At 45.7% G+C, this 25768-nt stretch overlaps 1 protein-coding gene across 1 annotated transcript in view; it reads right to left on the bottom strand.

Annotated features, from left to right (window-relative positions):
• Positions 1-25768, bottom strand: part of LRP11 (LDL receptor related protein 11) — a 55125-nt gene that overhangs the window by 15231 nt on the left and 14126 nt on the right. Inside the window, exons 4-6 of the mRNA XM_066605482.1 lie at positions 18969-19103; positions 13286-13486; positions 11544-11600 (exon numbers count right to left, since the gene is read on the bottom strand). Of these exons, the coding sequence (XP_066461579.1) occupies positions 11544-11600; positions 13286-13486; positions 18969-19103 (393 nt within the window). The remainder of the gene's footprint in view (positions 1-11543; positions 11601-13285; positions 13487-18968; positions 19104-25768) is intronic.

Below are 25768 nucleotides of genomic sequence, written 5' to 3'. Positions count from 1 at the left end.
GCCCGTGGACATGAGGCCTTACTCTAAGAAGTTCTCCAGAGGCTGGGGTAATGTGTATAACGGCACATAAGGGCAGAGAATGCACTGATAAAGCAGTGGCTACATGTAAACATTATGAAGTGAGACTTTCAAGTTGAACTATTCAGCAGCAGCTGCAGTCCCTGCGGTGCATGCAAGTTAGTGCATTCTTGTGGACTGCTGCTTTCACTCCGATGTCATATATTTATCTTTATATTGGCGGCATACCTGATAATTTATACCATGTTGCCCTGAAAATAAGACGTTGTCTTATATTAATGTTTGCCTTAAAAGAGGCAAAGTGTCTTATTTTCGGGGGTATCTTATGCTTACCTAACCGGCGGCGACCCGACGCCTCACGCTGGTCTCCGGTGCTGCGGCAGGCTGCCGTGTCCTACTCGCTGACAGCATTTTTTTCCTGGTAACTAACGCCTCAAGCAAGCGAGTGCTGTGATTGGACCATGAGCGCTGCTGGCTCAGCCAATCAGAGCCGGCGCTTGATAAACCAATCACAGCCATTCAGTGATGTTATTCACTGAATGGCTGTGAATGATCGAGCGCCGGCTCTGATTGGCTGAGCTAGCGGCACTCATGATCCCATCACAGCACTCGCTTGCTGGAGGCATGGTATTCAAAGCCCCATTACCAAAAAGAGAATGCTGTCAAGCGCGGAGGACACGGCAGCCTACCGTAGCGCTGGAGACTATCGTGAGGGACCCAGACGCCGCCAGCCAGGTGATTATTGCTGTGTTTTTTTCCTTTATCTAGTGTAGCTGGGGCTAATTTTCGGGGGAGGGCTTATATTACAAGCCCCCACTGAAAATCAGGGTAGGACTTATTATCTGGGTAGGTCTTATTTTCTGGGAAAACGTGTTAGTAGAGAGAATGCCTGATAACACAACGATAATCTTTACTTTCTCTACTAGGCCTAATTTACAAATTACGCATGATCATAGTAACCAATCACAGTTCAGCATTCAATTTTCCAGAGCAGTTTATAGGTTTTCCAGGACATATGGTGCTTTTAGATGGAATGATTGCCATTCAAAACAATTGTTCAAACAAGCGAAAGTGAATGCTAAATATATAGTTTGGTTTAAACGCGCACCAACTACTGAACGACTAATGAGAATTGTTCGCTTTTTGCTCACCATTCATTTTAAGCAGGTATAAAAAAAAAATTGACTTGTTCACTTATCATTCGGTTTAAACAGCACTGGTTCACACTTTTACATTCCCTTATACAGTGAATGGGAAAGACTGAATGATACTGAACAATGCTTCTTTGAATGAGCCAACGATGTGTCTGCCTGCCTAATCAGACTGCATGAGAGCGAACAAGATAGCAGTGACATTATTCTCTCATTCAAACGAGAATCGGCTTGACTAAAAGGACCCTAAAGCCCCATTTAGACAGGACGAATATCGAGAAAATGATGCCCAACACTCGTCCCAGCACATACTCGCTCTTGTGCTGTGGCACAGGAGTAAGTATCGCTGGCTCACAGAGGGCGAGGCTGGAGGAGATTTCAGTTCTTGCTCTCCCCGCCCCTCTTCATTGACTTAACATAGCGGACGTTCAATACTGAACAGCTGCTAATTACACTGCACTGTCACAGTTAAACTCATCGCTCATCGTTTCTGCTGCATAAACGATGAGCGATGAGTTTAACTATGAGAGTGCAGTGTAAATAGCAGCCATTCAGCATTGAACGGCCACTATGTTAACTGAATGGAGAGGGGCAGAGGGGAGCGAGAACTGAAATCTACTGCAGCCTCCCCGCCCTCCTTTTGGCCGCTCTGTGAGCAAACCAATGATACTAGCTTCCGTGCAAAAGCACGGGAGCGAGTATGTGCGAGGACAAGGGTTGGGCAGCATTTGCCCGGCATTCGTCCCATCTAAATGGACCCTTAAATATTGATGATCTATCCTTATATCGTGGTGAGCTGACTCCAGTAACCCTATTGATCAGCTGTTTAAAGGGACAGAGTCACTCGGGCAAGCACTGCATTCCCTTCATTGTATACCAGGCATATTACATTAAATATACCTCAAAGTGGTGCCAATAAAAAAACGCAATTTGTCTACAAAAAACCCTTATATATTATGTGGCAGGATACCTGTCCTGCACCCTCTGCTACCTCCTCATTGCAGTTACCTAGGCTACAGTGGATGAAGGACCTGCACTAACATCACAGTCACATGACCATTGCAGGTCCTTCATTAGCAATCTGCAGTGGAGGTAAGAAAGGAGCTCCCTTTCCCTCCAACATCACAAATAGGAAAAAGGGATAATGCCAGTGGAGGAGGGATGGTTAGGGGGTAAAATGCTGCTGCTGGCGGGGAAGTTTAAGCTACTACAACTCCACAGCATGCTATCGCTCTGCAACTGTCAGGGCGTACTAGGAGTTGTAGTTCTATCAAACTGCAGGTCCTCCATCTGTTTAGATTCTGAGAGAACTACAAGTTACAGTTTGCCCTAACAGTTCCAGACATTCAGCACATGCTGGGAGTTGTAGTTTTACTGTAATCTTGTGAGACAATAAGGCTGGTGACACACTGTTATATCTTGGTCTCCCCTTTGCGTCTTTAATACAGATGTGTGTCCCAGACTGACCGAGGGTCTTCTGACCCAAACTCTCAGCATCATACATTCCTATGATGCTCAGAGTTTAGATCAGGAACTTACAGTTAGGCCATGATGCACTTCTGTATTATGGACACAAAACCAAAATACGGCAATGTGTCACCGAAGTTAGGCTAAGACTACACTGTCCATAGCCATACCCACCATAGCAGCCAATGGCCACATTATTACTGGAAAAATGATGTGGCCATTGGCCGATGTGGATGGCTATGGAGCAAGAAGCACTAAAGGCTCATTTCACAAGGGCAATGAAGGCTTCCTGGGCAAAATGGTCTTGTGCTTCTATTGATCATCAGATATGTAGAGCTGCGACATGGTCTAGTGCCCATACCTTCACTAGACACTATAGGTTGGATGCGGCTGCTTCCAGTGACTAGGCTTTTGAAAGGAAAGTCCTTCAAGCTGTTGTCCCCTCTTAAATTTGGTAATCTGGTAAATTTCCGTGTGTGCTGTCATGAAGTATAGAAGGAATTATAAGTCTTCATGACAGCACCCTTTTAATCCCTCCTATATATTTTTTGTTATAGTAATATATTTTTTATTTATCATGCCCTCTCCGTAATTTGGAAATCACTAAGGATGTGTAGAGGAGTGTCCTTTTAACCTCTTTCAGTTTGCTGTTCTTATATGGTCAAAGGGCAATCTCTCTGTGTGCTATCTTGAAGAGTCGTGAAAATCGAATTAACAGTAAGGATAATTCCTACTTTTCAGAGAATGCACTTGAATGGGAGTAAGCTGCAATACCAGATACGGCCACAACAGTATTTATAGCACAATAAGTGTCTAAACAAAAAAGGTGGCATTTTACATGTAAGGGTGCTTTTAGGCGGAACGATTATTGTTCAAAAAATCGTTTAAACTAACTAAATTGAACGATATTAATCGTTCAGTATAAATGTGAGCCAATGACTGAACGATGAATGAAAATCGTGCACTTCTCGTTTGTCGTTCAGTTTCTGCAGGACTAAAAATTATTGTTGGCTCATTCACTTCTTGTTCTGTTTAAACACTTCTCGTTCCGTGTTACATATAGGGAATGTGAACACTGAATAAGAAGAGAACAATTCTTGTTAATTGAGTCAACGATCAATCTGCCTTTCTAAACAGGTTGTAGGTGTGCGAATGAGCTGGTGAGGACGTCACCAGCTCGTTCACTCGTGCAAATGAGAATCGTGCAGTGGAAAAGCATCCTTAGAGCTCAGGTCCATGGGCGGGTTTGAGTTCCGGGATCCACGTGGAACACCCGTGCGGATGATCCAGAGTTCAAATCGCCCATAGAAAATCATGGGTGGCCACAGCTTAATTAAACCATGGGGATTTGTTTTGTGGACCTTCTGGTCCGGAAAACAAAGCGCAGCATGCTGCATTTTGCCGCGGATCCCGCAGAGATAGTTTCTATTGAAGCCATCCGATCTGCGGCACACCTGAAACTGTCACTCAGGGTGTTCCGCGTATCCCACGGGAAAGTAGGAAATTAAAAAAATAATCTCCACTGCGCATGTGCGGGGAGTGTGGCGGCCGCACGCATACGGACTGGTAAGTAATGTCCTCATGCCGCAGGCAGAGTGGGATCTTGTGATGGGGCTCCCGCCCACAGAACCTGACCAAATTCCACAGCACCTTCATTATACTGCTCACCGGGAATCCTGTGGGTTGGAATCCAACAGTTGAATACTGATGGCCTAGTGCAAACCACCGTTCTCCCCATAGCCATGTATGGATGTGAAAGCTGGACTGCGAAAAAAGCTGATAGGAGGAGGATTGATGCATTTGAGCTGTACTGCTGGCGAAAGCTGCTGCATATGCCCTGGATGGCGAGTAACAGATAAGCCCTGAATCCTATAAGACCCGATATATCACTGGAGGGCAAGATGACCCGACTCAGACTCATGGATAACAAGATGACCCGACTCAGACTCACGGATAACAAGATGACCCGACTCAGACTCACGGATTTTGGCCATGTAATGCGAGCAGAGTCGCTATAAAAATCTATAATGCTTGGACACATCAGTGGCAAAAGAAGAACTGGCCACCAAAGAACACCATGGCTGATAGTGTCAGAGCCGATACTGACATGGATATCACATAACTGAAAGAAGCAGTGCAAAACTGGAAAATATGGAGAGAGGGAGCCTCTACTGTCGCCGATATTCGTGAACGGCTAAACAGCTAACAGCAACAACAACAACAACATCAATAAGCCATCAATATTTAAATCCTAGAAACCTCTTTCATTCTTGTTTACTATATCAACATACCAATGAATAATAATTAGAGATGAGCGAGCACCAAAATGCTCGGGTGCTCGTTACTCGGGACGAAATTACCGCGATGCTCGAGGGTTCGTTTCGAGTAACGAACCCCATTGAAGTCAATGGGCGACCCGAGCATTTTTGTATTTCGCCGATGCTCGCTAAGGTTTTCATGTGTGAAAATCTGGGCAATTCAAGAAAGTGATGGGAACGACACAGCAATGGACAGGGCAGGCGAGGGGCTACATGTTGGGCTGCATCTCAAGTTCACAGGTCCCACTATTAAGCCACAATAGCGGCAAGAGTGGGCCACCCCCCCTCCCAACAACTTTTACTTCTGAAAAGCCCTCATTAGCAATGCATACCTTAGCTAAGCACCACACTACCTCCAACAAAGCACAATCACTGCCTGCATGACACTCCACTGCCACTTCTCCTGGCTTACATGCTGCCCAACCGCCCCCCCTCCCCCCCACAGCGCACACCAAAGTGTCCCTGCGCAGCCTTCAGCTGCCCTCATGCCACGCCACACTCATGTCTATTTAGAAGTGCGTCTGCCATGAGGAGGAACCGCAGGCACACACTGCAGAGGGTTGGCACGGCTAGGCAGCGACCCTCTTTAAAAGGGGCGGGGCGATAGCCCACAATGCTGTACAGAAGCAATGAGAAATAGAATCCTGTGCCACCGCCATCAGGAGCTGCACACGTGGGCATAGCAATGGGGAACCTATGTACCACACACTATTCATTCTGTCAAGGTGTCTGCATGCCCCAGTCAGACCGCGGTTTTTAATTCATAGACACAGGCAGGTACAACTCCCTATTGTGAAGTCCCTGTGGACCGACAGCATGGGTGGCTCCCTGGAACCCACCGGCGGTACATAAAAATATCCCATTGCAGTGCCCATCACAGCTGAGGTAGTAATGTCATGTTTAATGCAGGTGGGCTTCGGCCCACACTGCATGCCCCAGTCAGACTGGGGTTCTTTACAAGTGGAAACAGATGCATTTATAATTCCCTGTGGACCCACAGCATGGGTGGGTGCCAGGAAGCCACCGGCGGTACATAGAAATATCCCATTGCATTGCCCAACACAGCTGAGGAAGTAATGTCGTGCTTAATACAGGTGGGCTTCGGCCCACACTGCATGCCCCAGTCAGACTGGGGTTCTTTACAAGTGGAAACAGATGCATTTATAATTCCCTGTGGACCCACAGCATGGGTGGGTGCCAGGAAGCCACCGGCGGTACATAGAAATATCCCATTGCATTGCCCAACACAGCTGAGGTAGTAATGTCGTGCTTAATACAGGTGGGCTTCGGCCCACACTGCATGCCCCAGTCAGACTGGGGTTCTTTACAAGTGGAAACAGATGCATTTATAATTCCCTGTGGACCCACAGCATGGGTGGGTGCCAGGAAGCCACCGGCGGTACATAGAAATATCCCACTGCATTGCCCAACACAGCTGAGGTAGTAATGTCGTGCTTAATACAGGTGGGCTTCGGCCCACACTGCATGCCCCAGTCAGACTGGGGACAGATGTAGGTTAAACTCCGTGTGCACCTACAGCATGGGTGGCTCCCTGGAACCCACCGGCGATACACAAAAATATCCCATTGCATTGCCCAACACAGCGGATGTAACATCAGCTGTAATGCAGGTGGGCTAAAAATTCATTTGATTACACTGTAGGCGAGGGCCCACAAAAATTGCTGTATCAACAGTACTAATGTACATCAAAAAAATTGGCCATGGCCAACCAAGAGGGCAGGTGAAACCCATTAATCACTTTGGTTAATGTGGCTTAAGTGGTAACTAGGCCTGGAGGCAGCCCAGTTTAACGAAAAATTGGTTCAAGTTAAAGTTTCAACGCTTTTAAGAGCATTGAAACATATAAAAATTGTTTAGAAAAATTAGATGAGTGAGCCTTGTGGCCCTAAGAAAAATTGCCCGTTCAGCGTGATTACGTGAGGTTTCAGGAGGAGGAGCAGGAGGAGGAATATTAGACACAGATTGATGAAGCAGAAATGTCCCCGTTTTGGATGGTGAGAGAGAACGTAGCTTCCATCCGCGGGTGCAGCCTACGTATTGCTTACGTATCGCTGCTGTCCGCTGGTGGAGAAGAGAAGTCTGGGGAAATCCAGGCTTTGTTCATCTTGATGAGTGTAAGCCTGTCGGCACTGTCGGTTGACAGGTGGGTACGCTTATCCGTGATGATTCCCCCAGCCACACTAAACACACTCTCTGACAAGACGCTAGCCGCAGGACAAGCAAGCACCTCCAGGGCATACAGCGCGAGTTCAGGCCACGTGTCCAGCTTCGACACCCAGTAGTTGTAGGGGGCAGAGGCGTCACAGAGGACGGTCGTGCGATCGGCTACGTACTCCCTCACCATCCTTTTACAGTGCTCCCGCCGACTCAGCCTTGACTGGGGAGCGGTGACACAGTCTTGCTGGGGAGCCATAAAGCTGGCAAAGGCCTTGGAGAATGTTCCCCTGCCTGCGCTGTACATGCTGCCTGATCTCTGCGCCTCCCCTGCTACCTGGCCCTTGGAACTGCGCCTTCTGCCCCTAGCGCTGTCGGATGGGAAGTTTACCATCAGTTTGTCCACCAGCGCCCTGTGGTATAGCATCATTCTCGAACCCCTTTCCTCTTCGGGAATGAGAGTGCAAAGGCTCTCCTTATACCGTGGATCGAGCAGTGTGTACACCCAGTAATCCGTAGTGGCCAGAATGCGTGCAACGCGAGGGTCACGCGAAAGGCATCCTAACATGAAGTCAGCCATGTGTGCCAGGGTACCTGTACGCAACACATGGCTGTCTTCACTAGGAAGATCACTTTCAGGATCCTCCTCCTCCTCCTCTTCCTCCTCCTCAGGCCATACACGCTGAAAGGATGACAGCCCAGCAGCATCTGTACCCTCAGCAGTGGGCCAAGCTGTCTCTTCCCCCTCCTCCTCATCCTCCTCATGCTCCTCCTCCTCAACGCGCTGAGATATAGACAGGCGGGTGCTCTGACTATCCAGCGACATACTGTCTTCCCCCGGCTCTGTTTCCGAGCGCAAAGCGTCTGCCTTTATGCTTTGCAGGGAACTTCTCAAGATGCATAGCAGAGGAATGGTGACGCTAATGATTGCAGCATCGCCGCTCACCACCTGGGTAGACTCCTCAAATGTTCCAAGGACCTGGCAGATGGCTGCCAACCAGGGCCACTCTTCTGTAAATAATTGAGGAGGCTGACTCCCACTGCGCCGCGCAAGTTGGAGTTGGTATTCCACTATAGCTCTACGCTGCTCATAGAGTCTGGCCAACATGTGGAGCATAGAGTTCCACTGTGTGGGCACGTCGCACAGCAGTCGGTGCACTGGCAGATTAAACCTATGTTGCAGTGTCCGCAGGGTGGCAGCGTGCGTGTGGGATTTGCGGAAATGTGCGCAGAGCTGGCGCACCTTTCCGAGCAGGTATGACAAGTGGGGGTAGCTTTTCAGAAAGCGCTGAACCACCAAATTAAAGACATGGGCCAGGCATGGCACGTGCGTGAGGCTGCCGAGCTGCAGAGCCGCCACCAGCTTACGGCCGTTGTCACACACGACCATGCCCGGTTGGAGGCTCAGCGGCGCAAGCCAGCGGTCGGTCTGCTCTGTCAGACCCTGCAGCAGTTCGTGGGCCGTGTGCCTCTTCTCTCCTAAGCTGAGTAGTTTCAGCACGGCCTGCTGACGATTGCCCACCGCTGTGTTGCCACGCCGCGTGACACCGACTGCTGGCGACGTGCTGCTGACACATCTTGATTGCGAGACAGAGGTTGCGTTGGAGGAGGAGGAGGAGGAAGGTGCTTTAGTGGAGGAAGCATACACCGCCGCAGATACCACCACCGAGCTGTGGCCCGCAATTCTGGGGGTGGGTAGGACGTGAGCGGTCCCAGGCTCTGACTCTGTCCCAGCCTCCACTAAATTTACCCAATGTGCCGTCAGGGAGATATAGTGGCACTGCCCGCCTGTGCTTGTCCACGTGTCCGTTGTTAAGTGGACCTTGGCAGTAACCGCGTTGGTGAGGGCGCGTACAATGTTGCGGGAGACGTGGTCGTGCAGGGCTGGGACGGCACATCGGGAAAAGTAGTGGCGACTGGGAACCGAGTAGCGCGGGGCAGCCGCCGCCATCATGCTTTTGAAAGCCTCCGTTTCCACAAGTCTATACGGCAGCATCTGTAGGCTGATCAATTTTGCAATGTGCACGTTTAACGCTTGAGCGTACGGGTGCGTGGCGTCGTACTTGCGCTTGCGCTCAAACTGTGGCACTAGCGACGTCTGGACGCTGCGCTGAGAGCCATTGCTGGATGGGGCCGAGGACAGCGGAGGTGATGGTGTGGGTGCAGGCCAGGAGACGGTAGTGCCTGTGTCCTCAGAGGGGGGTTGGATCTCAGTGGCAGGTTGGGGCACAGGGGGAGAGGCAGTGGTGCAAACCGGAGGCGGTGAACGGGCATCGTCCCACCTTGTGGGGTGCTTGGCCATCATATGCCTGCGCATGCTGTTGGTGGTGCCTCCCCAGCTGATCTTGGCGCGACAAAGGTTGCACACCACTGTTCGTCGGTCGTCAGGCGTCTCTGTGAAAAACTGCCACACCGTAGAGCACCTTGACCTGTGCAGGGTGGCATGGCGCGAGGGGGCGCTTTGGGAAACAGTTGGTGGATTATTGGGTCTGGCCCTGCCTCTACCCCTGGCCACCGCACTGGCTCGGCCTGTGCCCACACCCTCACTTGGCCCTCCGCGTCCTCGGCCGCGTCCACATCCTCTAGGCCTACCCCTACCCCTCAGCATGCTGTATTACCAGTGATTTGATTTCCCAGGCAGGAAAGAAATTGGCGCAAGGCTGCACTCAACCGTAGCTGGTTGCGTCTGATTTTTTTACGTTCTCCACGCAGCACACACGTACACGGAGACCTTAGGACTGACACAGGCAGGCCAAATATAATTAATTCGCTTTTTTGCAAAGGGAGGGCCCCACTGCGGATATTCAATGAACAATACGTTTAGTAACTGTGGTGTGGCCCTGAAAAAGTGTCACACAACTTTAGTGTAGCAGAGTTATTAACTCTGGCAGAGCAGGTATTTGCCAGTCAGGAAAGACAATGGCGCAAGCCTGCAGTAAACCGTAGCTGGTTGCGTTTGATTTTTGTACGTTCTCCACGCAGCACACACGTACACGGAGACCTTAGGACTGACACAGGCAGGCCAAATATAATTAATTGAATTCGCTTTTTTGCAAAGGGAGGGCCCCACTGCGGATATTCAATGAACAATACGTTTAGTAACTGTGGTGTGGCCCTGAAAAAGTGTCACACAACTTTAGTGTAGCAGAGTTATTAACTCTGGCAGAGCAGGTATTTGCCAGTCAGGAAAGACAATGGCGCAAGCCTGCAGTAAACCGTAGCTGGTTGCGTTTGATTTTTGTACGTTCTCCACGCAGCACACACGTACACGGAGACCTTAGGACTGACACAGGCAGGCCAAATATAATTAATTGAATTCGCTTTTTTGCAAAGGGAGGGCCCCACTGCGGATATTCAATGAACAATACGTTTAATAACTGTGGTGTGGCCCTGAAAAAGTGTCACACAACTTTAGTGTAGCAGAGTTATTAACTCTGGCAGAGCAGGTATTTGCCAGTCAGGAAAGACAATGGCGCAAGCCTGCAGTAAACCGTAGCTGGTTGCGTTTGATTTTTGTACGTTCTCCACGCAGCACACACGTACACGGAGACCTTAGGACTGACACAGGCAGGCCAAATATAATTAATTCGCTTTTTTGCAAAGGGAGGGCCCCACTGCGGATATTCAATGAACAATAACTGTGTTGTGGCCCTGCCTACACAATTCTGTCCCTGTAGTATCAATGGAGGGTGCAATGCTCTGCACAGACGATTTTTTGAAAAAAAAAAATATGCAACACTGCTAACAGCAGCCAGCACAGTACTGCACACGGTTAAATTTGGCCCTAGAAAGGACCGTTGAGGTTCTTGAAGGCTACACTCACTCCTAACACTCTCCCTGCCTAAGCACCACTTCTGTCCCTAATACCGGGTGCAATGCTCTGCACTGTCGATTTTGAGGAAAAAAAAAAAAAAATTTCCACTGCTAACAGCAGCCTGCACACACGTAGATGTGGCCCTAAGAAGGACCGTTGGGGTTCTGGAAGCCTACACTCACTACAAACACTCTCCCTACAGCAACTCCAATAGAACAGCACTTTCCCTCACTAACTCACACGGCATCTGAGCCGAGCCGCGGGAGGGGCCGACTTTTATACTCGGGTGACATCTGATCGCCCCAGCCACTCACAGTAGGGGGGTGGTATAGGGCTTGAACGTCACAGGGGGAAGTTGTAATGCCTTCCCTGTCTTTCAATTGGCCAGAAAAGCGCGCTAACGTCTCAGAGAGGAAACTGAAAGTAACCGGAACACCGCGTGGTACTCGTTACGAGTAACGAGCATCCCGAACACCGTAATATTCGCACGAATATCAAGCTCGGACGAGTACGTTCGCTCATCTCTAATAATAATGTGTCTTGCAACAGGGCAATAAAACAAGTTTTTCTGTAACTGCAAATATACATTCATGAACATACCTGGCACTGCTGCTAGATTTCCTCTTGGGTCCAGTGTTGTGTGTTGTATAATGGCTCCTGTACAAAGATACAAATTACAACATCTAAGAGCAGATATGTTTATACTACTATACAATACAAATATAATATGTGAACTACAACAGGCATTGGACAAAATCAATTTCTGTTCTATTCTTTATGTACGGCCAAACAACTGGACCAATGTGGAACAAATTTGTCACATACAGTGGATATATAAAAAGTCTACACACCCCTGTTAAAATGCCATGTTTTTGTCATGTGAAAAATTCTGACACAGATTAATGATTTCAGATTTATTACCACCTCCAATGTGACCCACTATCTACAGAACTATACTTACCCCTCCGCAGCCGCCAGTATCCAGTGCTGCAGCCTCACTGTGGTCCCGGTTATTGTTGTGACAGATGACATCACAGCAAATTAGCTGACTGCTGCAACCAATGAGTGGCTGTAGAGCCACGTTCCTTAACGAATGCTAATGCCAGGAGAATGAGCGATAATACTGCAGCCTCTCATTGGCTGCAGCAGTCCCCTGATTTCCTGTGACATCATCTGTCTCAGCAATCACCGGGACCACAGCGGGGCTGCAGTGCTGGATCCTGGAAACTGTGGAGGGGTAACTATAGTTCACTTTATTATTTTAATACAGGGGGTCCTAATGAAGTAGGTTTGTCCAATAACCGGACAACCCTTTTAATTAAGGTCTCTTCTGGACACTACTGGCGACTCTTCAAATTTTGGTGCAAAACAACCCAGCTAATTTGCTTTACTCGCCATGAACAGACTGCACTTTATTATGTTTATTATGTTGGCTTCATATCAATAGCAAACACAGTTTTTAACCACACACACAAACAACACATAGTTAACTGAAATAGACCCGTGTGAATTCTGCTAGTCCTCTATAAATTACTATTTCTTGCATTGCATATCATTTTTATACATGTAAAGTATATGAGGAAAATGTATGTAGTTGTGATCAGGAACATTAGTTCATCCACAAAGTCTGTTTCATCATCTATTAAAAGCATTTTAAAATAAATGATAAATAGAATAAACTGACGACACACAACTGCATGCTACCATCCATCATTTTGCCTGTCTGCCTGAAGCTGCCATTAGGGGGAGCTAAGGAACTTAAGGCCCTTTTACACAGCACGATTACTGTTCAAATAATTGATCAAATGAGTGAAAATTAACAATAATCGTTCAGTGTAAATGCAGGCAATGATTGAATGGTAAATCATTTGGTTTTTGTTCATTTTATGCAGGGATAAAAATCATTGTTGGCTTGTTCACTAATTGTTTGGTTTAAATAACGCTAGTTCAGTCCTTCTCATTAACAGTAAATGTGAACGACTGAATGATTTTTTGTTTAAATGAGCCTATATAAACAGGCTCCCCGAGCAAACTCTGACATCTTGCGCTCATTCAAATGAGAAATCGGCAGGTCTAAACAAACCTTTACTAAAGACTTACTTATTACGCTGTATGAATTGGTCTTCAGTAAGCTCCCCCTAGTGGTGACTACAGACAGCAAAAAATGTTTTAATTGTACCTAATAATTCTGATAGGATTTGAAGCTCTCTATCAGATATTTAGAGCTCTGACCCCTATGAAGATATGAAATTAATCCAATAGGTCTTTTATATTATGCCATCTTAGAAACCTGCCTGAATAACAAAAACGTAATAATAGATACTGTGCACAGAATGTCCTACCTGTCTTGAGCATACTATCACCATTCAATTTGTCAAGGAGTGTTTGATTATTTTCCACATTGGAGGACACAGAAATCTTCTGCCCTGTAACTCTAGGCTTTTCCACTGCAGAATCCTTTTCTTTGTCACTCTCACTTCCCGAGACCGCGTGGTTGTTTATATTGTCAGATATGTGAATCACCATCTTCCGACCAGAACTGACTACATTAGATATAAATGTCTAGTTACATATCAGAAATATTAACATCAGTACCTGAAGCCAAAAAAGTTATAAGTAAAAATACATTGCAAGCAGCAAACTGTTGTATCACTGTATGCGCACGTAATATGATTTATTGATTTCTATTACATTGACCTACAGCTTGGTATACACACTTATTCATCATTCCAATTCAATATTTATTCAATTCCTTTTACTCGTCACTTAATTCCATTCAATCTCACTACTACTTACTTCCCCATACCTTTCCACCCCCCATCTGCTCTTTCATTTTACTCCATTTTGCTTCTCTTGTTCCCACTATAGATTTTCACTCCCTTTGACAACCTGGCTTGTCACAGTCTCCTATTGTCATGTGGTGCTCCTGGGATCTGTAGTTCCACTGGTTTCCAGGAGCACACTTCCACAGGTGTGGGATGATTGAGCTGGCTGGGTGTGTATTGCTCCAGTCAGCCAATTACCACCGGTCTGCTGCACCTAAATACAAGCCTCTTTTCCTACTTGCCAGGGGTTGCTGGTCATTTAGTTTTCTCCTCATTCCTCCCACCATTCCTCCTGATGTTTGTAGTCATGCATGTTTTGCTTGGTGATGCTGAATGCATGAGGTTCTGAGTGGGATTCCCTCATCTGTTGGTGTGAACAGTGTCCTGTTCTGGTTGTATGCCGTTTACCATTTAGGGTGAACCAGGCCCCTAGGTTTCAGCGTGGGGCCGTCCCTATTGGGATGATCACCCCGCTTGCAGGCAGGACTCCTGGACATTGAATTGTCTTGTTAGAGTAGGGACTCACAAAACAATGAGGACCCTTCAGCTATTTCATCCGCTTATGCATGTTGGTATTCTAGGTAAGTATTTTAGTGTTTGTCAGTCGTTGTTGGATGTCTACTTGCAAGTCCCATTTACTGTTCAGTCTGTTTCTATGCAATCCCCTTCTTTTCGTCTTAATCCTGGGCATAGTATGACTTACGCTCAGGTTGGACACCTATATTCAGTTTCCCTTTTCTAGCATCTGTTAAGATCCCCAATCACTGCAAACTTTTTTCCTTTCCCTGAACTATCCTTTTCAGTGCGCATGCGTTGTAAATGGATTTCCTGCTTGTGATATTGCGCTCGGTTCACCAGTTGAGTCCAAGGAAGGAGTGCATGTGTTTCACGGCATCCCCTGCTATGTCATGTCACCAGATAGATTTACATATCCCATCCCACGCAGAAACCAGCAACCTCTCACATCCTCCAGCCCTGAATACATTCAGGTTGTTATTTGCTTAGGAGCCGATAAGAAAATATCCTCACTCATAGTTTCCCCCATTTTCTCTCTAATTTGTCCTGTTCTTGAGTTACATCTTCCAGTCCTCTGTTTCAACTATTTGTTAGGCTTATTTATCATGCAACACTGCCAAATTTTATCCATTTTTTATCTGCCTCATTTTTCATACTATTAGATGCACCTACGTTTTAGTTGGAAAAAAGTAAGGAAAAAAATATTTCAAACCAAATGGTTTACAAAAATATTTAAGAGAGTAGACATGCTCGGGTGACACATTGTTATGGGGATAGCTAAAGCCAATATGCTATTAGGGGGACATCTGTGGCTGATAGCCTGATATAGGGATATGGTGGTCTTTAATGCAAAATATATGCAGATATTAAGAAGGGGTGGGGGAGAGTGGTATTTGGACCTTGAATACTACGCTGGTTCTCTCCTATATAGCTTGCAAGGTACCAAAACTGTCTGAAGACTCCACTTAATCAGAGCACAGAGGGATTTTCCTGATGCACATCCCCCAGCCTCCACACTGCCTCTCTGAATTACAGCTGACCAGATACAGAGAGAGAGGCTGGTCCCACATGGGCGATCCGGATTCCGCCTGCAGGAGCTCCAACCCTGGCTGGCACCCTCCCTGTACCTTCGCTTTCTGTATTATTGATGACAGTAGACTTCGTCATCGGTCATGCGCAGTACAGATTTTTTTTTTTAAATGTTTGTTTTTGAGTATCCGCAGCCCATCTACAATGTCAATTGCGGATCGGACGGCTTCCATTGACTCGTCTGAGCGGACATGCGAATGTTCTATTCTTTCAATGTGTACGGATCATCAACGGATTCCGCTATTGGAATCCGGTCATATGAGGCCAGCCATAGAGAGAAGAACTCTCTCAGAAGATGATCCCTCAGCCATAAAACCCCTCCTGCACTCCCCTCCTCCATAAACAGCAGATAAACAACTATTTTAAGGTTGTTTCAAACAAGTGAAAGTGAATGATAATCATTCGATCTAAACGCGGCCAACGACTGAACAATGAACATGAATGGTTCTCTTTTTATTTGTCGTTAATTTTATGCAAGCATAAAAATCATCGTTGGTTCTTTCGCTTATCGTTCGGGTTAAACAGTGATCATTCAGTCCCTTTATTCTCTTATACAGCGACTGAACGATTCTCATTTGAATGAGCCAACAATGCATTTGCCTGTCTAAACAGGCTGCATGAATGCAAACGAGTTAGCCCAAGTTAGCGGTGACGTCATTTGCTCGTTCAAACGAGAATTGGCAATGTAAAACCCTAAAGGTACATTCATAAAATACACACAAAGATTTTATCTCCATTTTCTGGAGATAAAATGTGTAGAGATGAGCGAGCATACTCATTCGAGCTTGATGCTCATTCGAGTATTAGGGTGCTCCAGATGCTCGTTACTCGAGACGAGCACCACGCGGTACTCGTCTCGATTAAACGAGCACTGACCATTGAATTCAATGGAGCCGGCAATCCAGCCGGCTCCATTGAAAGCAATGGGCTGCCGGTGAGCGTGGGATGAATTTTCGGGAAGGGCTTAAAAATATAAGCCCTTACCTGAAAATCATCCTAAAATGTGTAAAAAAAAAAAAAAAAATGTATACTCACCTTTCCGCTGCAGCCGGAGTTCAGCCGCGTTTGGCCGGCAGTTCTCCTGAACTGCTTTCTGTAGTATTCAGTAGGTGGGGATTTAAAATCCCCGCCTGAATGAGCTGCCTCTGATTGGACCCTGCGCTGAGCCAATCAGAGGCAGCTCTCACTCACCCATTCATGAATTCATGAATGGGTGAGTGAGAGCTGCCTCTGATTGGTGAGGCTGTGACCAATCAGAGGCAGCTCATTCAGCAGGCGGGGATTTTAAATCCCCACCTGCTGAATACTACAGAAAGCAGTTCAGGAGAACTGCTGGCCAGACGCGGCTGAACTCCGGCTGCAGCGGAAAGGTGAGTATACTTTTTTTTTTTTTTACACATTTTAGGATGATTTTCAGGTAAGGGATTATATTTTTAAGCCCTTCCCGAAAATTCATCCCACGCTCGCCGGCAGCCCATTGCTTTCAATGGAGCTGGCTGTATTGCCGGCTCCATTGAATTCAATGGGCTAACATCGTTCTTCTCTGCCACAGCTGTTACAGCTGTGGCAGAGGAGAATGATCTTTATGCTGACAGTGCGGGGGGGGGGGGGGTCTCACTCTTGCCACTATTGTGGCTTAACAGTGAGACCTCGGAGCCCGAAATGCAGCCCTGCATGTTGCTCCTCGCCTGCCCTATCCATTTCTGTGTTTTTTACATGACTTTGGTGATTTGTTAAGATTTTCACAAATGAAAACCTTAGCGGAGCACCAGTCATATACAAAAATGCTCAAGTCGCCCATTGACTTCAATAGGGTTCGTTACTCGAAACAAACTCTCGAGCATCACTGAAAGTTCGACTCGAGTAACGAGCACTCGAGCATTTTGGTGCTCGCTCATCTCTAAAAATGTGCAGCTTATAGTCAGAAAAATATGGTACATTGTCTATTGCTTTTGTTATAGTTTATCTATATTGTTTATGTTTTGGTTTTATTGCCCTGGACATCTGTATTATTGTATTTCTGACAGGCCATCTTTTGCATTGTCCTTATTATTTAGCATTTGTTTATTTACTAGTAATTATTAGGAAATTACAATACCAGTGTTTCTCGTGGCGCATTGCGCCACACAGCTCTGCTACATGCACGTCACACACAGCTCGTCACACACACCTCTGCTATATGCACATCACATACACACAGCTCTGCTAAATGCACGTCACACACACAGCTCTGCTACATGCGCATGTCACACACAGCTCTGCTACATACATTCCTCATCCCATACAACAGGGATGACAACCAACACAGCAGTCCTGCACACACTGATCACCCCTTTGACTCCTCGCACACAGGCGACTGATCACATGCTCCTCCATGCACTGCTCTGCTCCTCAGTCTCACACACACTCGGCTCTGCTCCATACACTCTCTGAATACATCCTGATGGGATACATAAACTGCAGATCACACAGCAATAATCCTGCATACACTGAGGGGAGCGACATGGTCATATGACCCCAGACTCCTGCCACACAGGTGACTGATCACATGATGGTGACATCACCTCCGGTCCTGTAAGCACACAGCTGTTGTCTGGCTCTGCAGGTTTTTAATAAAGTGAAGAACCTGTGATGATGTCACCATCATGTGATCAGGGGCTTTAACCACCTTAGTTGGTTTCTGTTTTATTGTCAGGAATAGTTTACACAGTGACTTTGAACACAACAGAGGTCACTATGTAGCCCTACGACCTCGCACTATAACTGAAGTCAATATAGTTGTACGACTTGCAAGCTGTTGCAACCACGACCCACAGATTACAAAAAAATCCAATCTGGATTAACTACTGTTTACAGTTGAAGAAACTTGTGAGTTATTCTGTGACAAACTTAACTTCAATGATAGTCTGATTTCTAAGGGCTACACAGTGATCTCATGTCGCATGGCTCCTGTCACAGCCAAAGTTGTCTGTAGACTAAGGGCTTATTCAGACGCGCGTATATCGGTCGGGTTTTCACGCCCGGACGATATACGCTGCCTCTCTCTGCAAGGGGAGGAGGCGGGCCGGACGCTAGTGCAATGAGCTCCCACCTCCTCTCCGCATTTCATCACTGTTTGCAATGGGAAGGACGGGTCGGGGGTGGAGCTAAGTTCCACCCCTATCCCACCTCTCCCATTGCAAACAGTGGCGAGTGGCGGAGAGGGGGATAGAGCTCAGCGCACTAGCTCCCGACCCGGCCCGCCTCCTTCCCATGCAGAGAGGGACAGTGTATATATGGGCCGGGCGTGAAAACCTGACTGATATACGCCCATCTGAATAAGTCCTTAGCCTTATGGATAAGGATGTGTTCTAGTAGCAGATTTATATTACATACAAAACATGACATGTATGTAACAGAATAATGCCTATGGAGCTATAACTATAGCTGAATAGAAGAAGATCAAATAACAAGTTTTGTCATGGAATTTATATAAAAACAAACTGTTTGCTGTAAAACAAGACATACAATGGCAGCGTTCTGCAGTTCACATAGTTCCTAAACAGATAAACAGACTGCGACTTGATACTTCTCAGTGTGGTGCAGGATGACTCACAGTTCTGGCAGAAGGCTTCATCAGACCCATCCGGACACTGCACCACCCTGTCACAGGCCAGCGTGATATCTATGCAGCAGCCGTCGTCACAGATGAACTGGTAGCGGGTACAGGCCCCACTGCATGATGTGGATGCTGGCAGAGGGAAAAGAGAGGGTAACAGAAGTGTGAGAGTGGGGAGCGTTATGTGCCGATTCTTCACATTTATTGGTGGAACTACATTAGTAAATCTCCCCCACTATTTCTAGGTTGTAGTCAGCCGCTATCACTGGGGAACACTGGGGGTGGCTACACATCTCCCCTGGAGCAGCAGTTACTGAAAAAATGTACTATTACATAGCATCTGTCCAAATGCAGGGTGAGAGCTTATTCACATTGCCATTGCTGGCTGCGGACAGGGGGCGGGTGCTTAGTTCCACTCCCGTCCCACCCCCTTCCATTGCAAACAGCCAGAGGGGAGGAGAGAGGCAGAGAGCTGGCGAGGGGGAGGGAAGGGGGAGGACAACTCCGACGGTAGCGTATATCAGCCAGCCGTGAAAACAGCAGCTGATTTAAGCTCGTGTGAATAAGCCCTGATCTTGTAATGTAAGGCAGGATCGCTTTAATTTGTATGGCACCCTGGAAGGCACTCTTATTCCTGCCCCTTCTCAAACCAAAAGTCCATTCTATTACTCCCAATCCAAAAATCCATCTTAAGGCCCATTTAGATACAATGATTATCGCTCAAAATTTGCTCAAAATCTGTCTTTTGAGCGATAATCGTTGTGTGTAACTGCACTTACATTGTGCAGTTTGCGTTACTCTGTTGCTCTTTGTCGTCTTTCAGTGTGCTGATGGGCCTTATCAGGAATTCACAGCGGGATACAGCTGATACTATTGTTTTAGCTGTATCCCGCTCCCTGAAAACAGGCTGGGTATGAAGAACAGAGTGGTCCAGCTCTGTTTTCCATACCCAGCACGTAGCGCTTGGCTGTATAACAGCCAGGCGCTCCATGCAGAAAACATCTGGATGCAGAAGAGAAGCGGGGACACCCCGTTTGTCATCTGCATTCTCCACTCCGAGCATTCGGCTGTATAACAGCCGGGTGCTTGGGGCTGGGGAACAGCTGTATGCAGAAGACAAGCGGGGACACCCCGCCTGTCTTCTGCATCCTCCGCTGGAAGTGCAAGGTGATCGCTCATCTTGAGCGATTATCGTGCGCTGTAAATGACACAACGATGATCGCTCAAAAGTCACTTGAACGACATATTTTTGAGTGATTATCGTTGTGTCTAATTGGACCTTTACTATCTGCAATTGTTTATATGTAAACCACAAGTTACGGATGAACTTCTAGGGTACTTTTCTCATATCTATTTATCTATCTCTCTGCTATCTATCTATCTATCTATCTATCTATCTCATATCTATCATCAGGCACATATAAACAAAATCACAGGAAAACACACTATATATTCTGCATATATACACACACAGGCAAATAAAGCTTAAATCTGTTTTAAGCTTGACAAAGGCAGAGTTATGTCCGAAACGGTGCACCTTTTTATGAAGATGCAATAAAAAAAGATCCGCTGCCCTGGTACAGTAATTTCTGGATGTTTGTAAACCGAAGACCAGCGAGAGGATCAAGGAAAACTTGAAAGAGAGATTTGGAAAAAGTGTTGAAGAAGCTTAGAAGCAGGCAGGTTTCAAGGTGTTCTCCACCTGCTCCGACTTCTTGGAAATGTTTCAGGTCTCACATATTTCGAAAGAGGCTTGAAAAAGACCTTTCGTAGGTCGAAACGTTGCCTAAATTTTAAAACTATAAAGCATGTTCCTTTAAATAAGGAGGGTTTTTTTTTTCCTGCATCATTATATGCTGCCACTTTTTTGTTATACTTTGTGGATTCTCTAAGGGGCCTATGTCCATAGCCCTGTTGGTGGCTTTGCATCATATATAAAAAAAAAAATTTCGCTACAGAGAAAAAGATTTTTTTGCTACAGAAATTTTTTTTTTGATTTTTCTCTAATCATTCTCTCCCCGAGTACCTTACTCTGCTTGGGGTTGAGTGAGTGCCGTGGTTTTTTGCTTAATTACGGTAGATTCTCCTTAGTATATACACATAGAGGTGAGGTAGATTCTCCTCAGTATATACACATAGAGGTGAGGTAGATTCTCCTCAGTATACACATAGAGGTGAGGTAGATCCTCCTCAGTATATACACACAGAGGTGAGGTAGATTCTCCTCAGTATATACACATAGAGGTGAGGTAGATTCTCCTCAGTATATACACACAGAGGTGAGGTAGATTCTCCTCAGTATATACACAGAGGTGAGGTAGATTCTCTTCAGTATACAAATCATTCCCCTCGGCCTAATGGTTTCTGAGAAAAGAACTACCTCCTGTATCGCCAATTTTCACACAGTTTTTCACTCACAGGATTGAATATTCATATTGTGACCACTTTTCTTTTCCTATTTAGGACCTAAAGAATGGCCGTGCCAAATTTCACGTTTGTGTGGTACAGATGTGTGTTGTTAGCTACATTACATAGGGGGTCATTTACAAGATGTAACCCCTTTACTTTTCCTATGTAGGACGACAGCGGCAAGTTAGAGAATTAGTGTCGAGTCAGTCAGTGAGTCAGTTGGTGAGGGCTTTGGCTTTTATATATATAGCTAATTATTTAACCTCTTCCCGCTCCAGGACGTACATTTACGTCCTGCAGCGTCGAGGTATGTATGAAGAGAGATCGCGTCACGACCTCTCTTTATTCAGCGTGGGCGTCAGCTGTTTATTACAGTTGACACCCGCGGGCAATAGCTGCAATCAGCATGTGGATGATCGCGGCTATTAACCCTTTAAATGCCACTATCAATTCTTACAATTTAAATCCCCCGGGGGTCCCATACGCCCCCCCCCCCCCTTCCCGTGAGATCGCAGGGTGCCGTACAGGTGTCATGGCAGCCGGGGTCCTTCTGAAAGGCCCCAGAGCTGCCTTAGCAGACTGCCTATCAAGCCGTCCCCGTGAGGTGGCTTGATAGACTGCCTGTCAAGTCGCAGTATGACGTAATGCTACGGAATTACGTCATACTGCAAGAGCGATCAAAGCATTGCTAGTTGTTGTCCCCCAATAGGGCTAAAAAAAAAGTAAAAATAAATTCAATTAAGTTTTATTAATTAAAAAAAAAGTAATCACCCCCCTTTTGCCATATCTATAATAAAAAAAAATCTAAATCATAAAAGAAAAATACAAATTTGGTATCGCTGCGTCCATAAAGGTTCGATCTATTAAAGTAGCACATTATTATTATTTACCCAGTTTGGTGAACATCGTCCGAAAAAAAAAATTAAGAATGCCAGTAATGCACTTTTTCAGTCACCCTGTCTCCCAGAAAAAATGCAATAAAAAGTGATCTTATAATAATAATAATCTTTATTTGTATAGCTCCAACATATTCTGCAGCCCTTAAATCGATCAAAAAGTCGAATGTATTCTGAAATGGTACCAACGTAAACTACAAAACGTTTTGCAAAAAATGAGCCCTCGCACGACGACATCGACAGAAAAATAAAAAACCTATTGCCCGCAGAAGGTGGGGCAGAAAATAATCGTAAAAAATTAAATGTCTGAAAAAAAATAAAAGTAGTACAGCAAAAAAAAATATACAAGTTTGGTATCGTAGTAATCGTACTGACCCATAAATTAATCATGTCATTTTTGTTGCAGTTTGTGCGCCGTAGAAACAAGACGCACTGAAAGATGGCGGAATGTCATTTTTTCTTCATTTTACTCAACTTGGAGTATTTTAAAAGTTTTTCAGTACATTATATGGTACATAAAAAAAGTACCATTGAAAAATACAACTCATCCTGCAAGAAACAAGCCCTCAGACAGCTACATCAATGGATAAAAAAAGGAGTTAGGATTTTTTAAAAGGGGGGATGAAAAAACAAAAATGGAAATTTTAAAAAAGGGCTGCATCATTAAGGGGTTAAATAACAAATCTGGAATGTACATTTCCAGAAAATCTCTTGCATTAGTGGCCTGCATGTCAGTCTATCATCATACATGTCCCCAGACGTCCTGACAGCGCAGTAGTGAAATGTGTGTTTGGGTTGACGGAACAGCCCCCATTCTAGAGCTCCAGACTAAGGTTTTCTGTTACCTGCACTAAGTTACGTACCTACAAGCAGATATAGCCACTTCACTTTACCTTGGCATTTGTAGCAGCTCCTATAGCACAGACCTTAGTCTCCCATCATCCCATGCTGCGGTGTATATGCGGACATCTTGCCTGAGCTACATTTAACAGCATTTAGAGATATGCTTTACAGCAGCCTTATAGGCCATTCACACAATGGAAGACTGTTCTAGACATGTTCTGTCATCTCTGCAGGGATTATCTTGTAGGGAGGGGGGTAGATAGTCACAGTTTATACCTATAGTGAACGGTGGATCCTGTCTTATCTATATATAGGTGTTACCTCTCAGTGTAATCCGGACCTTATGGAAACTTTACTAGACATGCGGTGACCTGCAGGGATCATCTTGTAGGGAGGGAAGTAGATAATCACAGCTTATCCCTATAGTGAATGATGGATCCTGTGTTATCTACATACATTTATAACCTCTCAGTGTTAAGGCCCTTTTATATGGGCCCACAGTCTTTGATACGACTGTACGAGCGCTGAGGTCACGCTAAGGTTGTCAGCGCTCGTGCAGAGCATTTATACGGAAAGTTTATGCATATTCTGCATTTTTTCTAGCAACTACACTCGAACAGAGATGTAAGAAACATAATGCTATAGATGCAGGAAAGCTTAAGCCTGGTTTAGACGCAACGATTGTCACTCTAAAAATTTTTGGAGTGATAATCGTTGTGTGCCATAAGCGCAAGGTGATCCTCAGACGTTCAACGATCACTTTGCGCTCCGAGTGGGGGATGTAGAAGGCAAGCATCCAACTGTTCTCTGCTCGGAGTGCCTGGCTGTTGTACACAAAGCGGACTGAGCGGGGTATGCAGAAGACAAGCGGGGCCGCTTGTCTTCTGCATCCAGCTGTTCTCTGCTCGGAGCACCTGGCTGTTATGCAGCCAAGCGGGGTATGAAGAACACAGCTGGACCGCTCTGTTCTTCATACCCAGCCTGTGATCAGGGAGCGGGATACAGCTGAAACAATAGTATCAGCTGTATCCCGCTGTGAATCTCTGATAAGGCTTATCGTTGTCTTTCAGAAGGCTGAAAAACAATGATCAGCAATTCCTTAAGGAAAACTGCACGATGTCAGTGCAGTTACACACAACAATTATTGCTCAAAAGACAGCTTTGAGCGATTTGTGAGCAAAAATCGTTGTGTCTAAATCAGCCTCTACCTTGACTGTGGTAACAGAATCTTATCTTAACCCATTAAAAAGCTTTTGTTCTCTTATCTTAACACAACAAAACCCATTTAAAGCAATTCTATCTGTAAATAAACTGCCTGATACAACCGCCCACCGTGATATCCCATCACAATAAGGGGCCTTTTACAATGAATGATAATCGTTCATTTTATCGCTGGATAGAAGGAATCTGAATGATGACCGTTCAGTGTAAATGCTGGCCGTGACTGATTGACAAACAACAATTTGTTCATTCTTCAGTTTCTGCAGGCATAAAAGTCAACTGACCATCGCCCTGTGTAAATAGGCTGCAGTTCATCTATGATCTACCGCCTATTTACTGTGAATGGAGACAGGCGGCTGGATTGAAATCCGTCCAGCTCTGCCTCCAATCCCTGAGAGATTATTGCTGAGACAACTGTTGGGTACTGAAAACCCTGACAGTTGTCCCATTTAAAAGCACCCTAAAAGTCAAGCTAAAGAAAAATACACTTGTAGCTGTTACATGTAAACATGCCTGTGTGCATTGCATGTGTAATTCCCGCATATGACACTAGATGGCAATATTTTCAAATGGAAAGAACAGATGGTGACCAACTGCAGGGTTCTCCACAGCAGCCCTTCTGAAACTGTGTGGCCCCGTCTTACTAGTGAGTTGCCTTCAAATTGTTGGTAGGGAAGCATATGCTGCACTGGACGTTCTCTGACTGCACTAACTTCTAGTTTAGGAATATAACTGACTCCTTTGTGCTTATTTTAATATTCTACTACGTTCAGAAGCCAAATTATCAAATGGGTCATTAAATGTTGTCCAGAACTTCACCCACTGATAAGGTCCAAACATCATTTCACCATGTTCTGAGTAGTGTTCCCTTATTTTGTGAGACCCCAGAACAATCTGGGGTAGTAGACCACTATGATGTGCTGTGTTACCTGTAGTTTCTATAGGACTGAAGATAAATCTATAGGTTTTTACGGGGAATGTGTCACCTCTATTTTTTTTCTAATTGAAACTAGATAGTAAAACATATTCCATTTTTCTAATCTGTCTTTATTTTCTAATTGCAGATTGTTTTATTCTGTTATCGATAAATAACTATATGGGCTTCCATCTTGCCTTTGCTGCAGCTAACCTCATTTAGAGATATGCTGTCCAGAAGTTTCACAGACACAATGGACAGGAGGGGACGCATTGACTTCTATAGGAGAGGGTCCTAGACCTATTGTGTGACCTGTGCAGAAGTCAGTGTTCATGGAGAGGGAGTAGGTGAGCGGTGATCATCACCTGTTGTGAATGGCGGATCCAGTGTTACCTATACATAGGTGTCTTCTCTTATTATAGTACTACCTGTGATAATGAAATGATTAGTGAGAAGTGATCTCTACAAGACAGGAAGTGTCCGTCTGTTATAAGGGTTAGTGGCAGTGTGAA

This window comes from Eleutherodactylus coqui, chromosome 1 (assembly GCF_035609145.1).
Source record: "Eleutherodactylus coqui strain aEleCoq1 chromosome 1, aEleCoq1.hap1, whole genome shotgun sequence".
In the NCBI taxonomy this organism is placed as follows: Eukaryota; Metazoa; Chordata; class Amphibia; order Anura; family Eleutherodactylidae; genus Eleutherodactylus; species Eleutherodactylus coqui.
Note: the sequence above shows the minus strand (reverse complement) of the source record. Positions and strands in the feature narration are given on the sequence as shown.